This window comes from Sphaerodactylus townsendi, linkage group LG11, assembly GCF_021028975.2.
Source record: "Sphaerodactylus townsendi isolate TG3544 linkage group LG11, MPM_Stown_v2.3, whole genome shotgun sequence".
In the NCBI taxonomy this organism is placed as follows: Eukaryota; Metazoa; Chordata; class Lepidosauria; order Squamata; family Sphaerodactylidae; genus Sphaerodactylus; species Sphaerodactylus townsendi.
The window spans coordinates 20948798-20965830 of NC_059435.1; the positions used below are offsets into that span (position 1 = coordinate 20948798).

A 17033-nucleotide genomic window follows, 5' to 3' on the forward strand; every position below is an offset into this window, starting at 1 on the left:
TCTCACAATACTAGAACCAGGGGGCATTCATTGAAAATGCTGGGGGGAAGAATTAGGACTAATAAAAGGAAACACGTCTTCACACAACGTGTGATTGGTGTTTGGAATATGCTGCCACAGGAGGTGGTGATGGCCACTAACCTGGATAGCTTCAAAAAGGGCTTGGACAGATTTATAGAGGAGAAGTCAATCTATGGCTACCAATTTTGATCCTCTTTGATCTCAGATTGCAAATGCCTTAGCAGACCAGGTGCTCAGGAGCAACAGCAGCAGAAGGCCATTGCTTTCACATCCTGCATGTGAGCTCCCAAAGGCACCTGGTGGGCCATTGCGAGTAGCAGAATGCTGGACTAGATGGACTCTGGTCTGATCCAGCAGGCTAGTTCTTATGTTCTTATGTTCTTATGGGAGATTAAAGGGTATCAGGGCGCACCCTTCCCCTTAACCTTAACAACTCCTTTGAGAGGCACCCCTCTTTTTCTTTTTATTAACAAGCAATTTTACATGGAGGTCTTGTGCATAAAAGTATAATAAAAGACGGAATAAACTGTTACAATACTTACATACAATGGTCATAAGAAACATTAGCAAATTAAAACCAATCTTGACAGAATTTTGAAGAAATCTCCATCGCTAAAAATTTGGCAACAGATCCAGTTATTGATAGTATCTAAAAATAAGAAAGATATCTCCCAGGATTCAATCAGAGGATTTGAATGCAGTCCTTCGATTGCAAAATAACATGATCTATTGCACTAGACTTGCAGCAGCAAAAACCATCCGAGAATGGGGTTTTAGCAACCCGCTTTCTCAGCTCTGCGCTTGTCAAAAATTTGCTCCGTCAAGCATGAGAGCAGTCCAATGACTAGGGGTTGTAAGGAAGGTGACACACAAGGGGAGGAATGGAGAGAAGGGGAACCACTATTGTGGAAACAAAACATATGCGCCATGCTCACGACAGTGTCCTAACATGGTTCAGATCACTTAACCTCTTCTTGATTGTCCTCAGCACTTCCTGATAGCATATATTCCTAATCGTATTGAAGGAAAGGCCAAGGGACTGGAGTCTGTTAGCCACAGACTTCTCCCAACTGTTTCTGAAATTATCTTACTCCAACAGAAGTAGGAGTCCCCCTCAGCTTTGGGCATTGAGAAAAGAACTTTGTTGTACATTAACAGCATCACTAGTCTAGTTGGAGCACAGTTCCTGCTATACAAATAGGCACTCTTGCAATTTAAGGAACTGAAGAGCTCAGAGACCCCATTAATCCAAACATCTTCCCCAAATACAACCTGAGGAATTATCTTGGCATTTAAAGCCTCATTAGTTGAACATACTGTCCCCCTTTTCAGTAAAAGAACCTTAAAAGAGCATTTACATTTGCCCTAACAATTTCTGATATGATTGTCTGTAAATTGTACAAATTAACCGTATTGCGGCTGATCAGCTGTCTCCGATGATATGGATGTATAAAGTTGCTACATGAAGAGCCAACCTTTGGTCTGTGCAGAAAATGAATTTCAACTGGGAATGTCTCTCCAAGGTCTCAATAAGAGGTCTTTTCTAAGTACTGTAGTTCCTTTTATCGGGAGATATTCGTGTTTGAACTCGGAGTCTGATTTCTATCAACGATTTTTCCTGCAAAGAATTGGCTGCCTTTTCTTTTTCTTTAGAAGATTTATATCCTGCTTTTCAGCAGTCAGGACCACCAGGGAGATTAACAACTAAAGACAGAGTAGTATAAAACACATCATAAAACAAATTAAAAAACCTGAATACACACACACATACACACACAGATATAAACACACAGGCATATCCAAAATATATACAGAGTGACATGAATTAAAACATAAGGAGGAAGGATTATTGAGGCAATACTAAACAGAACAAAATATTTACCCACTGGCAGAAGTCAATGATAGAAGGAGGGGGATAAATATCTGTGGTAAGGATGGTTCCATGATCTTGGTGCCATAATTGAAATAGCCTTCTCTCAGGTTACCACTTATCTAACCTCAGAAGCTGGGAGAACCTGAAAAAGGGCCTCAGAAAATGATCACAGGTTGATTATGCACAGGGCATCTGCTGCGCAATCGGGACAGGTGTGCATCGTTGCAAGATTTCTTGTATGAATGTATTTCCGCAGGCCCTGCTTTAATAGTCTCCCTGCAGCAAGTGAGACCACTTCCAGCATGAATATAATTTTTGCTTCACAGCCAGAGCTGGCAGATTTGCCAGTGAGCACAGCTTTGCCCCGGACATCTTCCCTCCACCCACAACCAACCTGCCTAGTCTTACTCCCCCCACTCCCTCACACTGGTTTGCACACTTCTCCCTCGCCTTCCTCCCTGTTGCCGACTCCTTCCCGCTTCTCTAAATGCTTGTATTGATACATCCATGTAGTAATAACAGAGAGCTGATTTTTGCAAAGGAACAACACAAGCTTCTCTTTCTGGCTCCACCCCACCTTCCCTGCTCTGCTTTTGACCTCCCCGATGATTGGGAGGGCATTTTAAAAAACTTTCTTTCAGACAAGTTTCTATTTTAAAAACAAGCTTCTCTCTTGCAGAGCAAGAGACAGAGAGTGAGTGAGTGAGTGGAGGAGTGTGTGTGTGTGTAGGAGAAGGGAGGGGAAGAGAATATCAGAGAGATCTGTGCCTTTAAGGTGGTTGGTGGACAGTGTTAAAAAACAGCAAAAGGAGAGGCTGGTTGAGACTTCTGCATGGCTGGCACTGGGCTGCCTCCTCATATGCAAACAGAGAAACATGAGGAGAGCCCTCTGCAAGCGCATTGTGAAGAGAAGAGTCCTAAGGCAAGCATTCTCTGCATAATTGGCCATAATGATCTAGTAGATTTGTATGAAAGTAGATGATCCTTTAAGTATGCTGACTTCAGAATGTATAGGGCTTTATAGGTCAATATTAGTGTCGGATTGGGCCTGGAAACAATTTGAGAGCCAGCGAAGGTGAATTCAAGACTGGAAAGATGTGGCTGCTAAAATTCACCATAGTCACCACCTTGGCTGCAGTATTCTGTTATCAGCTGATGTTTCTGAACACTTGTCAAAAGGAGCCCCATGTAGAGCACATTGCAGTAATTTAATCTAATTATATGTGAAGTTATGTTGTGAACTGGGCTTTGCAAATGAATTCTGTCAACCAGGTTAACGGCCCTGTCAAATATTCTTTGTTAGTGATGATGGATAAGGTGCAGGCATGATAGCTTCAATGTGAAGTAATGAAATGTGTTTCTCCTGTGTGATAGTGCAACTTCTCTCAAGATTTTGCCTTGAAATATAACTCCCAAATGCTCATATTCTGTCCTCCTCAATATACAATAATATACCAGAAACTTTCTGCCTGTCTGCTGTCTACAGTGTAATTTCTTCTTTGTGTCTGGCAAATGTAGCTTTTTGTCTAGGGGCATTTCAGACATTACATTCTACTGCGCAGAAGGACATTTCCTGCATAAATGATATTGTACGAATAATCCTATAATGGAGCTGTGCATCTCTCATTGCGCACAATCTTGTACACATTGTATTCATTTATTTATTACACTTATATCCCGCCAATCTTCCACAGGACTCAGGGCAGCTTACAATAAAAACATATAAAACAGTCAATACAATAAATATATATAAAAATAAAAATTTAAACATTATAATTAGCATGGATTTTAAAACAGAATTACGAACAGATGGCATAAAAGGGGACATTAAAAAAGGGGACATAAAAACAAATGCGCGTGCCGTATCCAGGTGAGGACCAGGAATTATTTTAAAGGAAGGGATGCCCGGCTGGCCTGGTAGAAAAGGCCTGTCGGAACAGCTCTGTTTTTCAGGCCCTGTGGAACTGAGGCCAAGGTGACCAGATGTCCCGCTTTTGGCGGGACAGTCCCACCTTAAATCAATTTGTCCCGCATCCCGCGGGGTTTTTTAACTGTCCCGATTTTTGGAAGGCTGCCGCACTGCCTTCTGGGGCGCTCCCCTTTTCCCACCAGGGAGCGCCCCAGAAGGCAGTGCGGCAGCCTCCCGCGCACGTGGCCGCAGGAGCGCACTGCTTTTGGGGCGCTCCCCAGTTTCCCGCCCTGTGACAGGGCGGGAAACCAGGGAGAACCCCAAAAGGCAGTGCGCTCCTGCGGTTGCGCGCATGTGCGCGTGCACCCGAGTCCCGGTTTTAAAAGGTGAAAATCTGGTCACCTTAACTGAGGCAGACTCTGCAGGGCCCAGATGGGAGAGTGTTCCACCAGGCCGGGCCCAAGGCCATGAAAGCCCTGGCCCATGTCGTAGCCAGCCGAACACCCCTGGGGCCTGAGACCCCACCGTGGACTGGAGGCTCCTCTGTGGACTGGAGGAATCTTCAAGGGCAATATGGGGAGAGGTGGTCCCGCATAAATTTTATCCATTACATAATCTCCTACGCTGGAAAATCCAGTATAAGAGGTGCATCTATAACCAGTTGTGTATAGAATAGCGTTGTGTGGATCACAGTACCATGTTGCCCAGCAGACTGATTGCTACGTTTGCTGTCAGCAGGGATGGTCCCAGTAGGCCAGCCATTCTCAACCAGGGTACCGTGGTACCCTGGGGTGCCGTGAGCATGTCCCAGGGGTACTGTGGCAACACTACCGCCCCCCCCCCTCATTTTTGCGGTGTCTCCCACCGGTGCCAGCAAGGACATGGAGCTGGCCCATGGGGCAGGGCCTGCCACAAGGTCAGCAGCTGCCGCCACCCCCAGTGCTTCCCTTCACCCTGGGAGGGGAAGCTGGGGGGTGTGGCAAGCAGGGGCAATGGGAGGGGAAGGTGGAGGGCGGCAGCAGGGGTACCGTGAGATATGAAGAGTGAGGTCAAGGGTACCCTGACCTCGAAAAGGTTGGGAAACACTGCAGTAGGCTGTTGGTGTGTACAAAAATACTCTTTTTCATGCATGCCTCCAAGTTTGCGCACCTCTTCTCTTGTGCCCAGAATGCACAGAGATGATCCATAAATGGAGATTTTTTTTTAAAAAAAATTCATGTATGAAAGGCTTTTTTATTCTTATTCAGAAACTATATCCTAGCCACATAAAACAAGCAGAGAAATATGTGCCACTGGAAGAGGCAGGACCACGCTGAGCTGTCAAGATTAGTATCACAGAGCAGGGAATGCAGTGAGTGACACTAAAAAGAAGAGGGGTGTCCTGAAGAACATAAAAATTGTGGTAGACAGTACGAGTGCCCGGAAAGAAGAATTATGTATCTGTGAATGCAGTCAGTTCTCCAGTGATACATTAATGCATTCAGATGCTGCCTTTCAGCAGACCAGGTCAGCACGTAGAACATAGGTGTCAAACTCGTGGCCCTCCAGATGTTATGGACTACAGCTCCCATCATCCCCTGCCAGCATAATGCTGGCAGGGGATGATGGGAACTGTAGTCCATAACATCTGGAGGGCCGCAAGTTTGACACCTGTGACGTAGAACAATACCGGAGCACTTGGTCTTGTGTCTGGAGTTCAGGAGTCAGCATGCACTGATATCACCTTATTTAACACCATACCACAGTGGGGACTTGTGAGTGCAGGATAGAGCTTTATCAACCATGTGAGCTACCAATGCCATCAGAACTGCCAGAGAAATACACATGTCTGTATCAACACTACCACTACAAACTGTGCCAGGAACCTTAAATCAATGCTGCAATCAAATTGCACGGAGAAGCATCCCTTAGGGCTCCCATTTAGAAGAGTGTGAGAAGGTCGCCACTAAGTCAGATGGCTGTGAGAAGGTCACAGCTAAGCACTGGCGTAATGCCCATTGGGCAAGGTGGGCAGCTGCCCAGGGCATCACCTTGTGGGGGGCATCAAAATGCTGGGTTCGTTTTTGGGTATTTTTAGTGGTTTTCCATTTTTGGCCTGCAGGGGGCGCAGTTTTTAAGCTAGCGGCACCAAAATTTCAGCGTATCATCAGGAGACTGTCCTTATGCTACCCCCCAAGTTTGGTGAGGTTTGGTTCAGGGAGTCCAAAGTTATGGACCCTCAAAACTGTAGCCGCCATCTCCTATTAGCTCCCACTGGAAACAATGGGGGATGGGGCACCCCCTTTGGGAGTCCATAACTTTGGACTCCTTGAACCAAACCTCACCAAACCTGGGAGGTAGCATAAGGACAGTCACCTGATGATATGCTGAAATTTTGGTGCTGATATGACTAAAAATGCACCCCCTGCTGGCACCAATGTCCTGGTGCAAAAAAAATTTGGTTGTGGTGGAGTGGCCACCCATGGGGGGGGGGCCATCCAACTCAGGTTTTGCCCAGGGCTACAGTTTGCCCAGGGCTGCCTCGTTACGCCCCTGCAGCTAAGTATAACAATGAAGGAAGTACGGGCAGGGTTAAGTGTAAAAAATAAAGGCAAAAAAACCCTCTGTCACTGACATATACATTTTGTGTGTGTAGCAAGTACTCCTGTACAGTGTAAAGCGTTTTAGGATTTGACAAATTAGGTACATCTCAAAACTCCGCAACACCTAAAAACCCCCAAACAAATAAAAAAAATCTGATCATGCACCTGTTTGGATAGCAAGCAAAAAATGTCTTCATGCAGTAATTTCAAGGGGTCAGCTCTTTTATGTTTGAAGAAGAGGGGTGGAAAGTCAATACTGTTCCATAAAGAGCAGATGACAGAATTCTATATTGACTACAGGTTTTTTTGGCTGTACACCCAGGCAGCATATTGCACAAATGCAATCGTGAATGTTTTTTCCATCTGTAAATCCAATCTAAGCTTCATGCAATCGTTTTTCACCGTGACTAAGAAATCAGCATTTTAAAAAATACCGTTTGTACTGTTGCATAATATGGAACGATTAATAATTAAAAATAAGCATCCAAAGTAACCAAACTCTTCTCAACAACCAGTTTTATCATTAGACTCTTCAAACAATGGACCTATATGTACAGGTCACAGTGGAACAAAAATATTTTAATAATTAATAGAAAAGTAATTAAATTATCTGCACCTGGTCATTTGACTCATATAGATACTCCCAGTTGGGGGGCGGGGAATGTATAAGGCTTTGAAAATGGCCTCCATTTTTGTTGAAGATGTTTCTCAACGAACAAAGTTCACAGTGTTTTTTTTCCTGAGAGTCAGCATGGTGTAAAGAGCAGTGGACTCTAATCTGGTGAACAAGGTTTGTTTCCTCGCTCCTACACATGAAGCCTGCTGGGTTACTTTGGGCCAATAACAGTTCTCTCTGAACTCTCTCAGCCCCACCTACCTCACAAGGTGTCTGTTGTGGAGAAAGGAAGAGAAGGTAATTGCACGCCACTTTGAGATGCCTTAAAGTTTGATAAAAGCAGGTAAAAAAACAAACTCTCCTTCTTGACCTTCAACCAGTCCATTTGATATCTCTTCAAAACACCTGCGAATAGACCAATGGATAGCAGCACATAGCAGTAAACAGGAGTTTGTATTTAGCATTACAGTGGAACCTCGGTTTTCGTTGTCATCGGGTTTCGTCAGCGTCAGTTTTCATCGATTCCCTGAAAATTTTGTCTCGGTTTTCGTCGTTTGCTTCGTTTTTTGTTGGATTTCGTCGGTCCGCATGCTCTAATTTTGCAACAACAAATGGCAACCCATGCAGTTCCATTGCTTTCCAGTGTTTGCCTTGGTTTTTGTTGGTTTTGGATTTCGCCGAGGTTTCCCGGACAGATTATCAACGGAAACCAAGGTTCCACTGTAGTAATAATATCACCTGGAGCACACTAACAATTATACCCACTGAAAAGCACATATTCTTTTGACTGTTTGGCAAGTGATGTCTTTTTCAGCATTGGCATCCTTTTCAGGAAAAATCCCCACCCACTGGTGTGCATTACAATGTACATATAATGCAATAAAAATGGGTCATAAAACAGCATTTTTTTCAATAATGCTGAAGGCAGTAATGCTGGCAGAATGTGACAATCATTTTCTGCAGAGCATCCATTTTTTCAAAATAAAGTGTAATTATGAAAAAAAGCACATTAAAACTTTTCATGAACATCTTTTGGTATGTATACTATGTACTTGCCGCCGCTGCCACCACTAACAAACAACTCCCAGCTAGTTTTGGACCTCACCGTTTTACCGCATTCATTCTTGCTGTCATTGCGGCCAATGGTTTTTCCGAGTAGCCCATCAGAGACAGCTAGTGCTTCTAAAACACAGCTTGCAGCATCTAGCATAGTCTGTCCTTGTTTCTTGTAATTTTAAGCAGGATTATATGTGTTGTGCATTTACATTTCACATCTGAGGAAGTGAGAAATTAATCGCGAAAGGTAATGCTGGGATTCATTTTGCCCATCTTCAAGGTGTCAATGAATTTCTGGGCAACAGTACTGTTACAGTCTAATACTTGACAACAGGGCATGCCTACATAATCAGAACTGCAAAAATTGTACTTATAAAAGCGGAACATATAGACAACTACACGTTCCAACCGGTGTTGTGACTCTTGAGCTCTGTATATGTTTTTCACCTTGAGAACCGCAGAAATCTGGCATTACCGGTACTTCTCTTATTATGTTTGGAGCTAGGTTTTCCATCCGTGGCAGTGGTTCTGTTGATGAACTCAAGGAATCTTCCCCTGAAGCTTTCACCCTTCATTCCTTGGAAGCAGAGGGAAAGTATTCCATGATGCCAATTAGTTAATTGAGATTTGGGGGAGGAAGGGGAGAAGGTTGATTGAAAAAAAAAATCATTGTCCCAACATTAAAGTTACATTTCCAAGATATTGGGTTCAGTCCCATGGAAGATTTCTTTAGGGCAAAGAGAAGCATTAAAGTTACACCTTGCTGTTGTGAGGTTTCCGGGCTGTATGGCCGTGTTCTAGTAGCATTTTCTCCTGACGTTTCGCCTGCATCTGTGGCTGGCATCTTCAGAGGAAGATGCCAGCCTGCCCAGAAACCACACAACACCCCAGTGATTCCGGCTGTGAAAGCCTTTGGCAATACATTTACACTGTGCTTTCTGTCTATGCAAAGCAGTGGTGGGATCCAAAAAAATTAGTAACAGGTTCCCATGGTGGTGGGATTCAAACTGTGGCGTAACGCCAGTGGCGTAGCGCCAGTGGGGCTGGGCGGGGCACGACGGGGGCATGGCCGGGCATTCCAGGGGTGGGGCATTCCTGGACGGGGCTGTGGCAAGGACACAGCCGCTGCGCCAGTCCTTGGGCGGGAAACGAATGCACGCAGGCGCAGGCTGCCACGCACGCCGGTGCACCTCCTGCTAGACTGCTTCAAGTTCTGCGCGCTACTGCTGAGAGGAGGGGCGTGACTAAGGCAAAAATCACGTGGCAAAATCATCAATTAGTAACCCCCTCTCGGCACACACAAATTATTAGTAACCTACTCTCGGGAACCTGTGAGAACCTGCTGGATCCCACCTCTGATGCAAAGGTATTGTATCCCTGTTATATTTTCCATGAGTAGAAGATATAGCACAGAGTATTTCTTTCTGATGGAATTTCAAGAACAAACAAAATTATGTGAAACTGACTGTTTTATGCACCACTGCTTCATATACACAGTTATTTTGTTAAAACCTGTATGGAAGAGCTCTGTGGTCCTGCAGCCCTTGTGCTAGTGTTTGTGTGAGTGAAGTTGTAGCAAGTACATATTGCTTTCCACTCACATATTGCTAGATCCCAACCATTAAAAACCGTGACACATAACACAGGTAAATTGTGGGAACAATGCATTCAGGAGGTGATGAGCATCTTTGAAGACAAGAATTTTGTACTGCTTTGAAGAATGTATTTCCTGAAACGGGGAAACGGTCTCCGTTTTGTGCTCTTAGTACCTTTTTCCTGACAGAGAAAAAAATTGTGTGTTCAAAGCATGGATATGAAGCGTATGTCATAAACAAAATCCTCTGTGCGTGTCTGTGTCTGGTCAATGACTGCTTGCTTGTTTGTGTTAGCTGTCAAAACACCATGAAAAGTGTTATTTTGGAAATGTACATAAAAGTGCTCCTTTCTGGCAAAGGTAGGCCGTGACAGTAAAATTGAAAGCCCATTTGCCAGTAGCACAAATTGACTGTTATGTCCATCATCTTTGTGTTCATTCCTTATATGAGCGCCCCCCCCCCCACACGCACACTTTAAAACGTTATATGCAATCATTCTAGAAATCGTTTCTGCAGATCATGTATTTTTAAAAAAATGAGTTGTTAATGATATGAGCATATTTTGTAAGGCTGTTACAATTCAAACCGAGGTAGTCATATTTTTAATACTGCATTTCAAACCATCTCCAGCTTCTTTCTTTCCTTGATGGTGCTTCTGAATTTGAAATGTGTCACAGGGGGACACCAAAATCACAGGTCTTTCCCTCAGGATATCAGAAAAGTGTTGTCTTTGTGAGATGGTGTGATGTTTTAGTTGGATTTAAAGCTTCTTTTCCAAGTACTGTGAAGGAAAAGGAATGTGGACATTCTCCTACCAAGAACTATTACATCCACGGACCAGATTGTGTATTTAAGCTAGGGAAAGCGGTGTTACTTGGTTGCTACTTTTTTCTGCACAAGGACCCTATGCTTAAAAGGGGTTAAAAATGGAGGTCTTTCGGCTAGCCTGGAACTGCTGACTCAGCTGTTGCGTGCCCAGCAGGAGTAGGAGAAGGCTTTGAGGAGCTGCCTGAGCAGCAGATAAGCTTGTCAACCTCCAGGTGGTTCCTGGAGACCTCCCATTATTACTGTTGATCTCCAACTGACTAATATAAATTCTCCTGCTTTGGAAGGTGGACTCTATACCCTGCTGAGTTCTCTGCCTCCCCCAGACCCCACCCGCCCAAATCTCCAGGTATTTTCAAACCCAGAGTTGGCAACCTTAGGAGTGGATTCCTGCTGGGTGTGTCTGGGGCAATCTTCTAAAGGCAATGAGAATTCATTCTGTGGGCGCATTAACTGTCGCATGGAACTTGTGGCCCTGCAAGGAACCCATCATCAGTGGCACCTATCCTCATGTATCTACATGATTGAGGATGAACCTTGCTGCTGTCATGTGAGCGAGTCACTGGAATTCCAGGAATGGGTGACTGAGGGCTCTGGAGGGACGTGAGATGTTTAGCGTCCTTTTGCGATGGCCTAACTGTAGATGGAAGGGCTTTGGAGGTCCTGCTTCAGAAAGCGCATGGAGATCTTCAGCATTCTTATCAGCATCCTGACCCTGGTACGGGAGAGGGCCAGAATTTGCATGCGATCCTCAATAAAACTTGACAAGAGAGCATAACAGCATCTCCACCCTGGGACTTTTGACTTGGCACTTTGTCTGGCTTGGTATATTCTTCTGGTTTTTAGTTCTCTGCAACAGAAGCCACAGTTCTGGAATATGTCTCTGCAAAAGCCTTCAATTAGGAAGTCCTATGGTTCATAAGGGAAGCAAACTTCTGCTTGGTCTTCAGCTAGAAATTTGAATTCTGTTTCCTGTGCTGTTGGCTATATTTTTGAATACTTGTTGAAGCTCCAACTGTCTAGTCCTTTCTTTTCTTCTCTTAAGGTTCATTTAGCTGGCATCTCAACTAGTCATGACCCTTAGTGGGAGAAAACTGTGTACTTTTCTAGTGGGACTCCAAACAGTTTGTGAAGATTGTTTTTAATTTTTATTACCCTGTTGAATCTCAGTTCTACAATGGAGTGTCTCCTTAATTCTGTTCAAACATACAAATTAGAAGAAGAAGAGTTTGGATGTACACCCTGCTTTCCTCAACCATAAGAAGTCTCAAAGCGGCTTACAAACTTCTTCCCTTCCTCTCCCTGTAGCAGGCACCTTGTGTGGTAGGTGGGGCTGGAAGAGTTCCCAAAAACTGTGACTAGCCCAAGGTCACCCAGCCAGCTTCATGTGTAGGAGTGGAGAAACAAATCCAGTTCACCAGGTTAGAGTCAGTTCACGAGATTAGAGTCCGCTGCTCATGTGGAGGAGTGGGGAATCAAACCCGTTTCTCCAGATTAGAGTCCTCCGCTCTTAACCACTACATCTCTATATACATCTCTTTTGAATCCAAGCATCTTGTACCTTCACGATGCTCTGGTTAATGACTAAGAGAGAACTTTGTATGCTTTTCCTTATGTGGCTCCTCCTTATATTGTTTCCAGAACTGACCCGTTGCTCGGAATAAATTAATACTTTCCAAACAGCTGCATTATTTTGTGCATTTCCTTAAATGTTTTTTCCCCAGATAAGTCAAATTTTCATGTGGATGATGCTTTTTAGGAGGAAAAGGGTCCCGGAAGTCAACATTGTTGTGTCCTAATTAAACTGCTCTCTCTGCTGTCCTGCGTGCTAGCCTGGATCATAAATTGCCAAGAGTTCCTTGGAAACTACTCTCAGCACATGTCCTGTAGGTGTAATTTCTAATGCCATGACGATAGAGAGACCCACATTGCATGAGAATGCACATCGAATGCTATGGCAACAGAAGCTGGGATCAGAGAAGGCTCTGTGCCATGTGAAGCAATGTTTCCCGCTATCAGTCCCGACAGCAGCCAATGTAACCTCTGGCCAACTGCCATGTGAGACAGCTTAACAGTGTGTTTGCCAGAGAGAAATATTTGCTCAGTCTGTTATCATGATACATCTGTTCTGTCTTGTTGGTTCTGTTTTGTAAAGCTTTACGACAAGAATCCCAGAAAGTAGTTTGTAAATGAGATCTCGCCACTTGGAAAACTTCAAGGCCTGTGTGGATTTTTCCTCAGATTTCAAGAAATCATAGTGACTTTATGCTAATGATGCGGCTGGCCTCCACTCGGGCCAGGGCCTTTACGGCTCTGGCCCCTGCCTGGTGGAACAGTCTCCACTCCTGCACATTCCTGCTGGATGACCTTGGGCTAGTCACAGTTCTCTCAAAACGCACTCAGCCCCACCTATCTCACAAAGTGTCTGTTGTGGTGAGATGAAGGGAAAGGAGTTTGTAAGCCCCATAGAATCACCTTGAGTCCTCCTCCTCCTCCTCCTCCTCCTCCTCCTCCTCCTCCTTCTTCTTCATCATCATCATCATCATCATCATCATCATCATCATCATCATCATCACTAGGACTGTTGGTTTCTGGTCCAAAGAACCTTCCCTATCACAGAATATTTTGTAACAGTTGGAAACTCCTTGCACCTGAGGAAGTTGCTTCCAGTAACTAGCAAATTAAATCTGTGGGATGGAACTTAATATTATTTACAACTGTGGTAGAACTTTGACTTCATTGCTCCTGATTTGAACTCTGTGTGCTCTACTTTGGAATGAGTTTCTCTTGCTGCTTCATTATCCTTGATTCTCTTCTCATTTAATATTGTTAAAGAAACCCTTACCAAGTTGTTCCTTTCCTTTGCTTACCAGTTGCCTGGGATATTCACTACTATTCTTTACTTCTTGCAAGAGTATTCTTTACTCCCTCATTAAAATCCACAATGGTAACAAGTCCTACACCCTAACTTGGAGTTCTAGCCCAAGGTTATCTCATAACAAGGTTTATTCCAGGGTAAAATTTCCCCAGTATTCCGCCCTATTCATTCCAATAACCCTGGTTCCCCTCTTCTGACTGCCTTGGAATCCTTGCAAAGCAGCTGGTTCTCTTCCAATCTCTGTGCTCTTGTTGACTAGAAAGAACCTACTCTAGCAAATAGATTTCATTCTTTCTTTTAAACATTGATCTTCGATTCCTGGCAGAATTGTCCTAATGTTTAAACATGCCCATATCCTCAGCAAAGGGTTCTTTATTTGTGTACTGAGTAGAGATTTTAAATTTCTTAATTTGGGGGGTGGGGTGGGGGTGGTAAAAGTCACTCTGTCCCCTCTGGGGGTAGGAACAGAAATTTGAAGGGGAGAGAATTGAAACACTACTTTGCAGTAAAACCTAATCTTATTTTACTGATTCAGCAACATAAAATGCTTAGTGTTGGATCTGGTTCAATTTTTCTTCCTGTTCTAGAGTTATTGTGCAAGCAGGAACACAAGAGAGAGACCACAGTAGCTACTTGCATTAAGGCGAAGTTGTTCCCTCTCCACTTGGTTTCCAATATTTTATGGTCACTCTGATATATAGGGAGGAAAGCACTGGGTGTTGGTCTGAAGGCTGACGAGAAGGAGCACTAGCGCACCTGGTTTTGCCCCTTGAGGAGCAGCATTGATACCACCTGCCAGTTTACCTTCTGATAAATCCTGTCCCTCCTTCCTGCATTGATAAAGACCGGTTAGAAGAGCAGAACAAGCTCTCATCGGTGGATTCAAGACATTCTGGCTACTGTGTTGATATCTAGGGCAAGGGAGAGGCCAGTTCGCTGATGTTGGCATATAAAGATGGGGAGATCATGCAATGGCGTAGCGCCAATGGGACTGGTGTGTGTAATGCCCTAGGTGGTGCAGTGGCAGGGGCGTTCCAGGGCAGGGGTAGGCACTGCTGTAGCAAGGGCGCAGGGCGTGCACGTGCCCCGGGCACAGTTCCTCCTCTCTCCGCCCCTGGAATTATGGAATACATGACAGGCATCCTTCAGGTCCTGAAAAAATGTACACCATTACCCATTCAGTTAATGAAACATTTCTTTGTTACTTTAATGTTGTTCATCAACCATTTGATACTCAAACAAACAACAACAACCTTTATTAGACATTTAAAATAGGTTCTAGAGCGTTACCAGACATTTATGAAGTACAAATCAGGAGTACATTCAAAACTCAGACAGAAAGACTGTATACAGCAGTATACATTACTTAGAAAGTTCTGTCACTTGCAAAAGAAATTTGCTATTTTTTCCAAGAGCATGACTTCTGTATTTTTTAACAGAAGCTCCACAGCAGAACTGTCAGAGTCTCTTTCAGATTTGTCTAGGGCCATCCTGGGAGAGAAATTCTTAATGCCCACATATCTCGGAGTGTCAAGAATAATGTGAGCAAGAGTCTCCACTTGGTTTTTACAGTGTGGACAAACCCGATCCTGGAGAGGGATGGATAAGTAACGACCCTTTGTAATGGCCGATGGGAAAGTATTAGATCTGGCCCTTGTGATAATCCATCTCTATTGGGGTTCAGTTAATAATTCAAGATATTTGGGTATGTGCCATTTGATACTCTTTAAAGCATGTCCAATAATTGCTTTTTCATCAAATGAGTCACCAATAACCCCTGAAATTAAAGTCTTTAAAGTTTGCTTCTGTTCTCTTCTTCTCTTTTTCTTCTGTGCTCTCTCTGGTGAGGCCCAGACTGCCCTGCAGCTCCACGAGAGGATCCAGTCTTCTAGTATGGACGCCAAGTTGGAAGCGCTGAAAGACTTAGCTGGGTATTCACGCGACGTAACGTTTGCTCAAGAATTTATCAATCTAGATGGCATTTCACTACTTACGCAGATGGTGGAAAGCGGCACCGAGTAAGTATTTTCATCTAACTCAACTATTTTAGGCTCATTTCCATACTGTTTTTAAGAAAGGTCAGGCACGATTGCATTTGCTGCTCCTTTAGTTCTCATTAATGCCATAAAGCACAATGTCTAGTTACTGCACAATGAATGGGACTTTTGCGTGAGCTGAAGAGGAGGAGATTCTCTGTGCAGAGAGGATTTAGAACCATTATTTTGTTTTTGAAATTCTAATACGAGTTCTTGCATACAGTAGGCAAACGTGGTGGTATGTGGTTCATTGCATTTTAAGGCACAGGAAATCAGAGGCATACTAGTCAGTCCCAGGTAAACCAGCAGAATTTTTAATTAATGTTTCAGGTTTAATCAAGAAAGCAGGAATTGACAGAGCATAACTGAGTGTGTGATTCCAAATTTCTGATAGCTGAGACACATTCCTGAATTAAAATTTAGAGCTATTGGACAAGTGCCATAAATTCTGCACAATAAACTAGAGGGGAAAGCGAGCTGGTTTTAGAGACCTGTGTTGGGATTTCACCTCTTTAATACAAGCATCTCATTTTAGCACCGATCTCCCACAGTAATTGGGTTCTCAAGGGGAATTCGATGCTCACTGAAGGTGTTAAATATGCTGGCGCCTAAGTGCAAATATGGAAATTGTCCCCTTCCCTTGAGAAACGATGGTTGTTTAAAGTTGAAATAAAAGTATCCATTTGGTTAGCCACCGGAAATATTCCTTTTCACAGCCTTTTGGAACACTGTCTACAGCACAGGTCTCAAACTTGTGGCCCTCCAGATGTTATGGACTACATCTGGACTACAAACTTGTGGCCCTCCAGATGTTATGGACCATCATCCCCTGCCAGCATGATATTGGCAGGGGATGATGGGAACTGTAGTCCATAACATCTGGAGGGCTGCGAGTTTGACACCTATGGTCTACACTCTACAGGAAGGCCGGCAAAGGAAATAGAAAGGATCCAGCCAAGTTTGCTGGATGCTTTCTGTTATCTTTTCTTTCTAATTCTTTTTATAGGAAGTGGCATAATTCCAAGGGGTTAAATTGAGAATCAGGAGGGGTAGGAGGGATAGAATGTAAGATAGAAAATATGAATTTAAGTTAAGTTTAAACTAGAGTAATCATAAATGCTTAAAATGGTTGTATATATCACAGAGGCATGCAGCAGGTAGAATGAGGAATGAAACAAAGTGAAAGTGAAAATATTTTTGTTGCTTGTTATGCATTGGTTATGCACAAATAAGATGATATTAGTGGAACTATTTTTTAAAGAAAGATGGGAACAATAATAACACAAGCTGGTAAAGAGGTAAATGGGCTTCGCTAGAAATGTTAAACATATGGTGAAGGCAGGATATGGGAACCACTTTGAATTCTTTTTCTCCCTTTATTCTGAACTTTTTAAAATTAAACATTCCTGTATGGGTTAATGGTTATTTTTCAGGAGATAGAGGTTGCTTTGTATTTCATATCTGTTTTTCTTTTATCTCTCTATGTAGGGTGGCTGGTTCACCATCTTGTAGTTGATGTAGTATAATTTTTTTTTTAAAAGTGATTATAAAAAAGAGAACTTCCTGGAGATTTGGGGTTAGATCCTGGGGGGTTAGAACCTCGCGGGGCTAGATCCGGGGGGGAGAGTTAGATCCTAGGAAG

At 43.6% G+C, this 17033-nt stretch overlaps 1 protein-coding gene across 1 annotated transcript in view; it reads left to right on the forward strand.

Annotated features, from left to right (window-relative positions):
• Window positions 1-17033, forward strand: part of ELMO1 (engulfment and cell motility 1) — a 395692-nt gene that overhangs the window by 125657 nt on the left and 253002 nt on the right. Inside the window, exon 6 of the mRNA XM_048510558.1 lies at window positions 15204-15373. Within this exon, the coding sequence (XP_048366515.1) occupies window positions 15204-15373 (170 nt within the window). The remainder of the gene's footprint in view (window positions 1-15203; window positions 15374-17033) is intronic.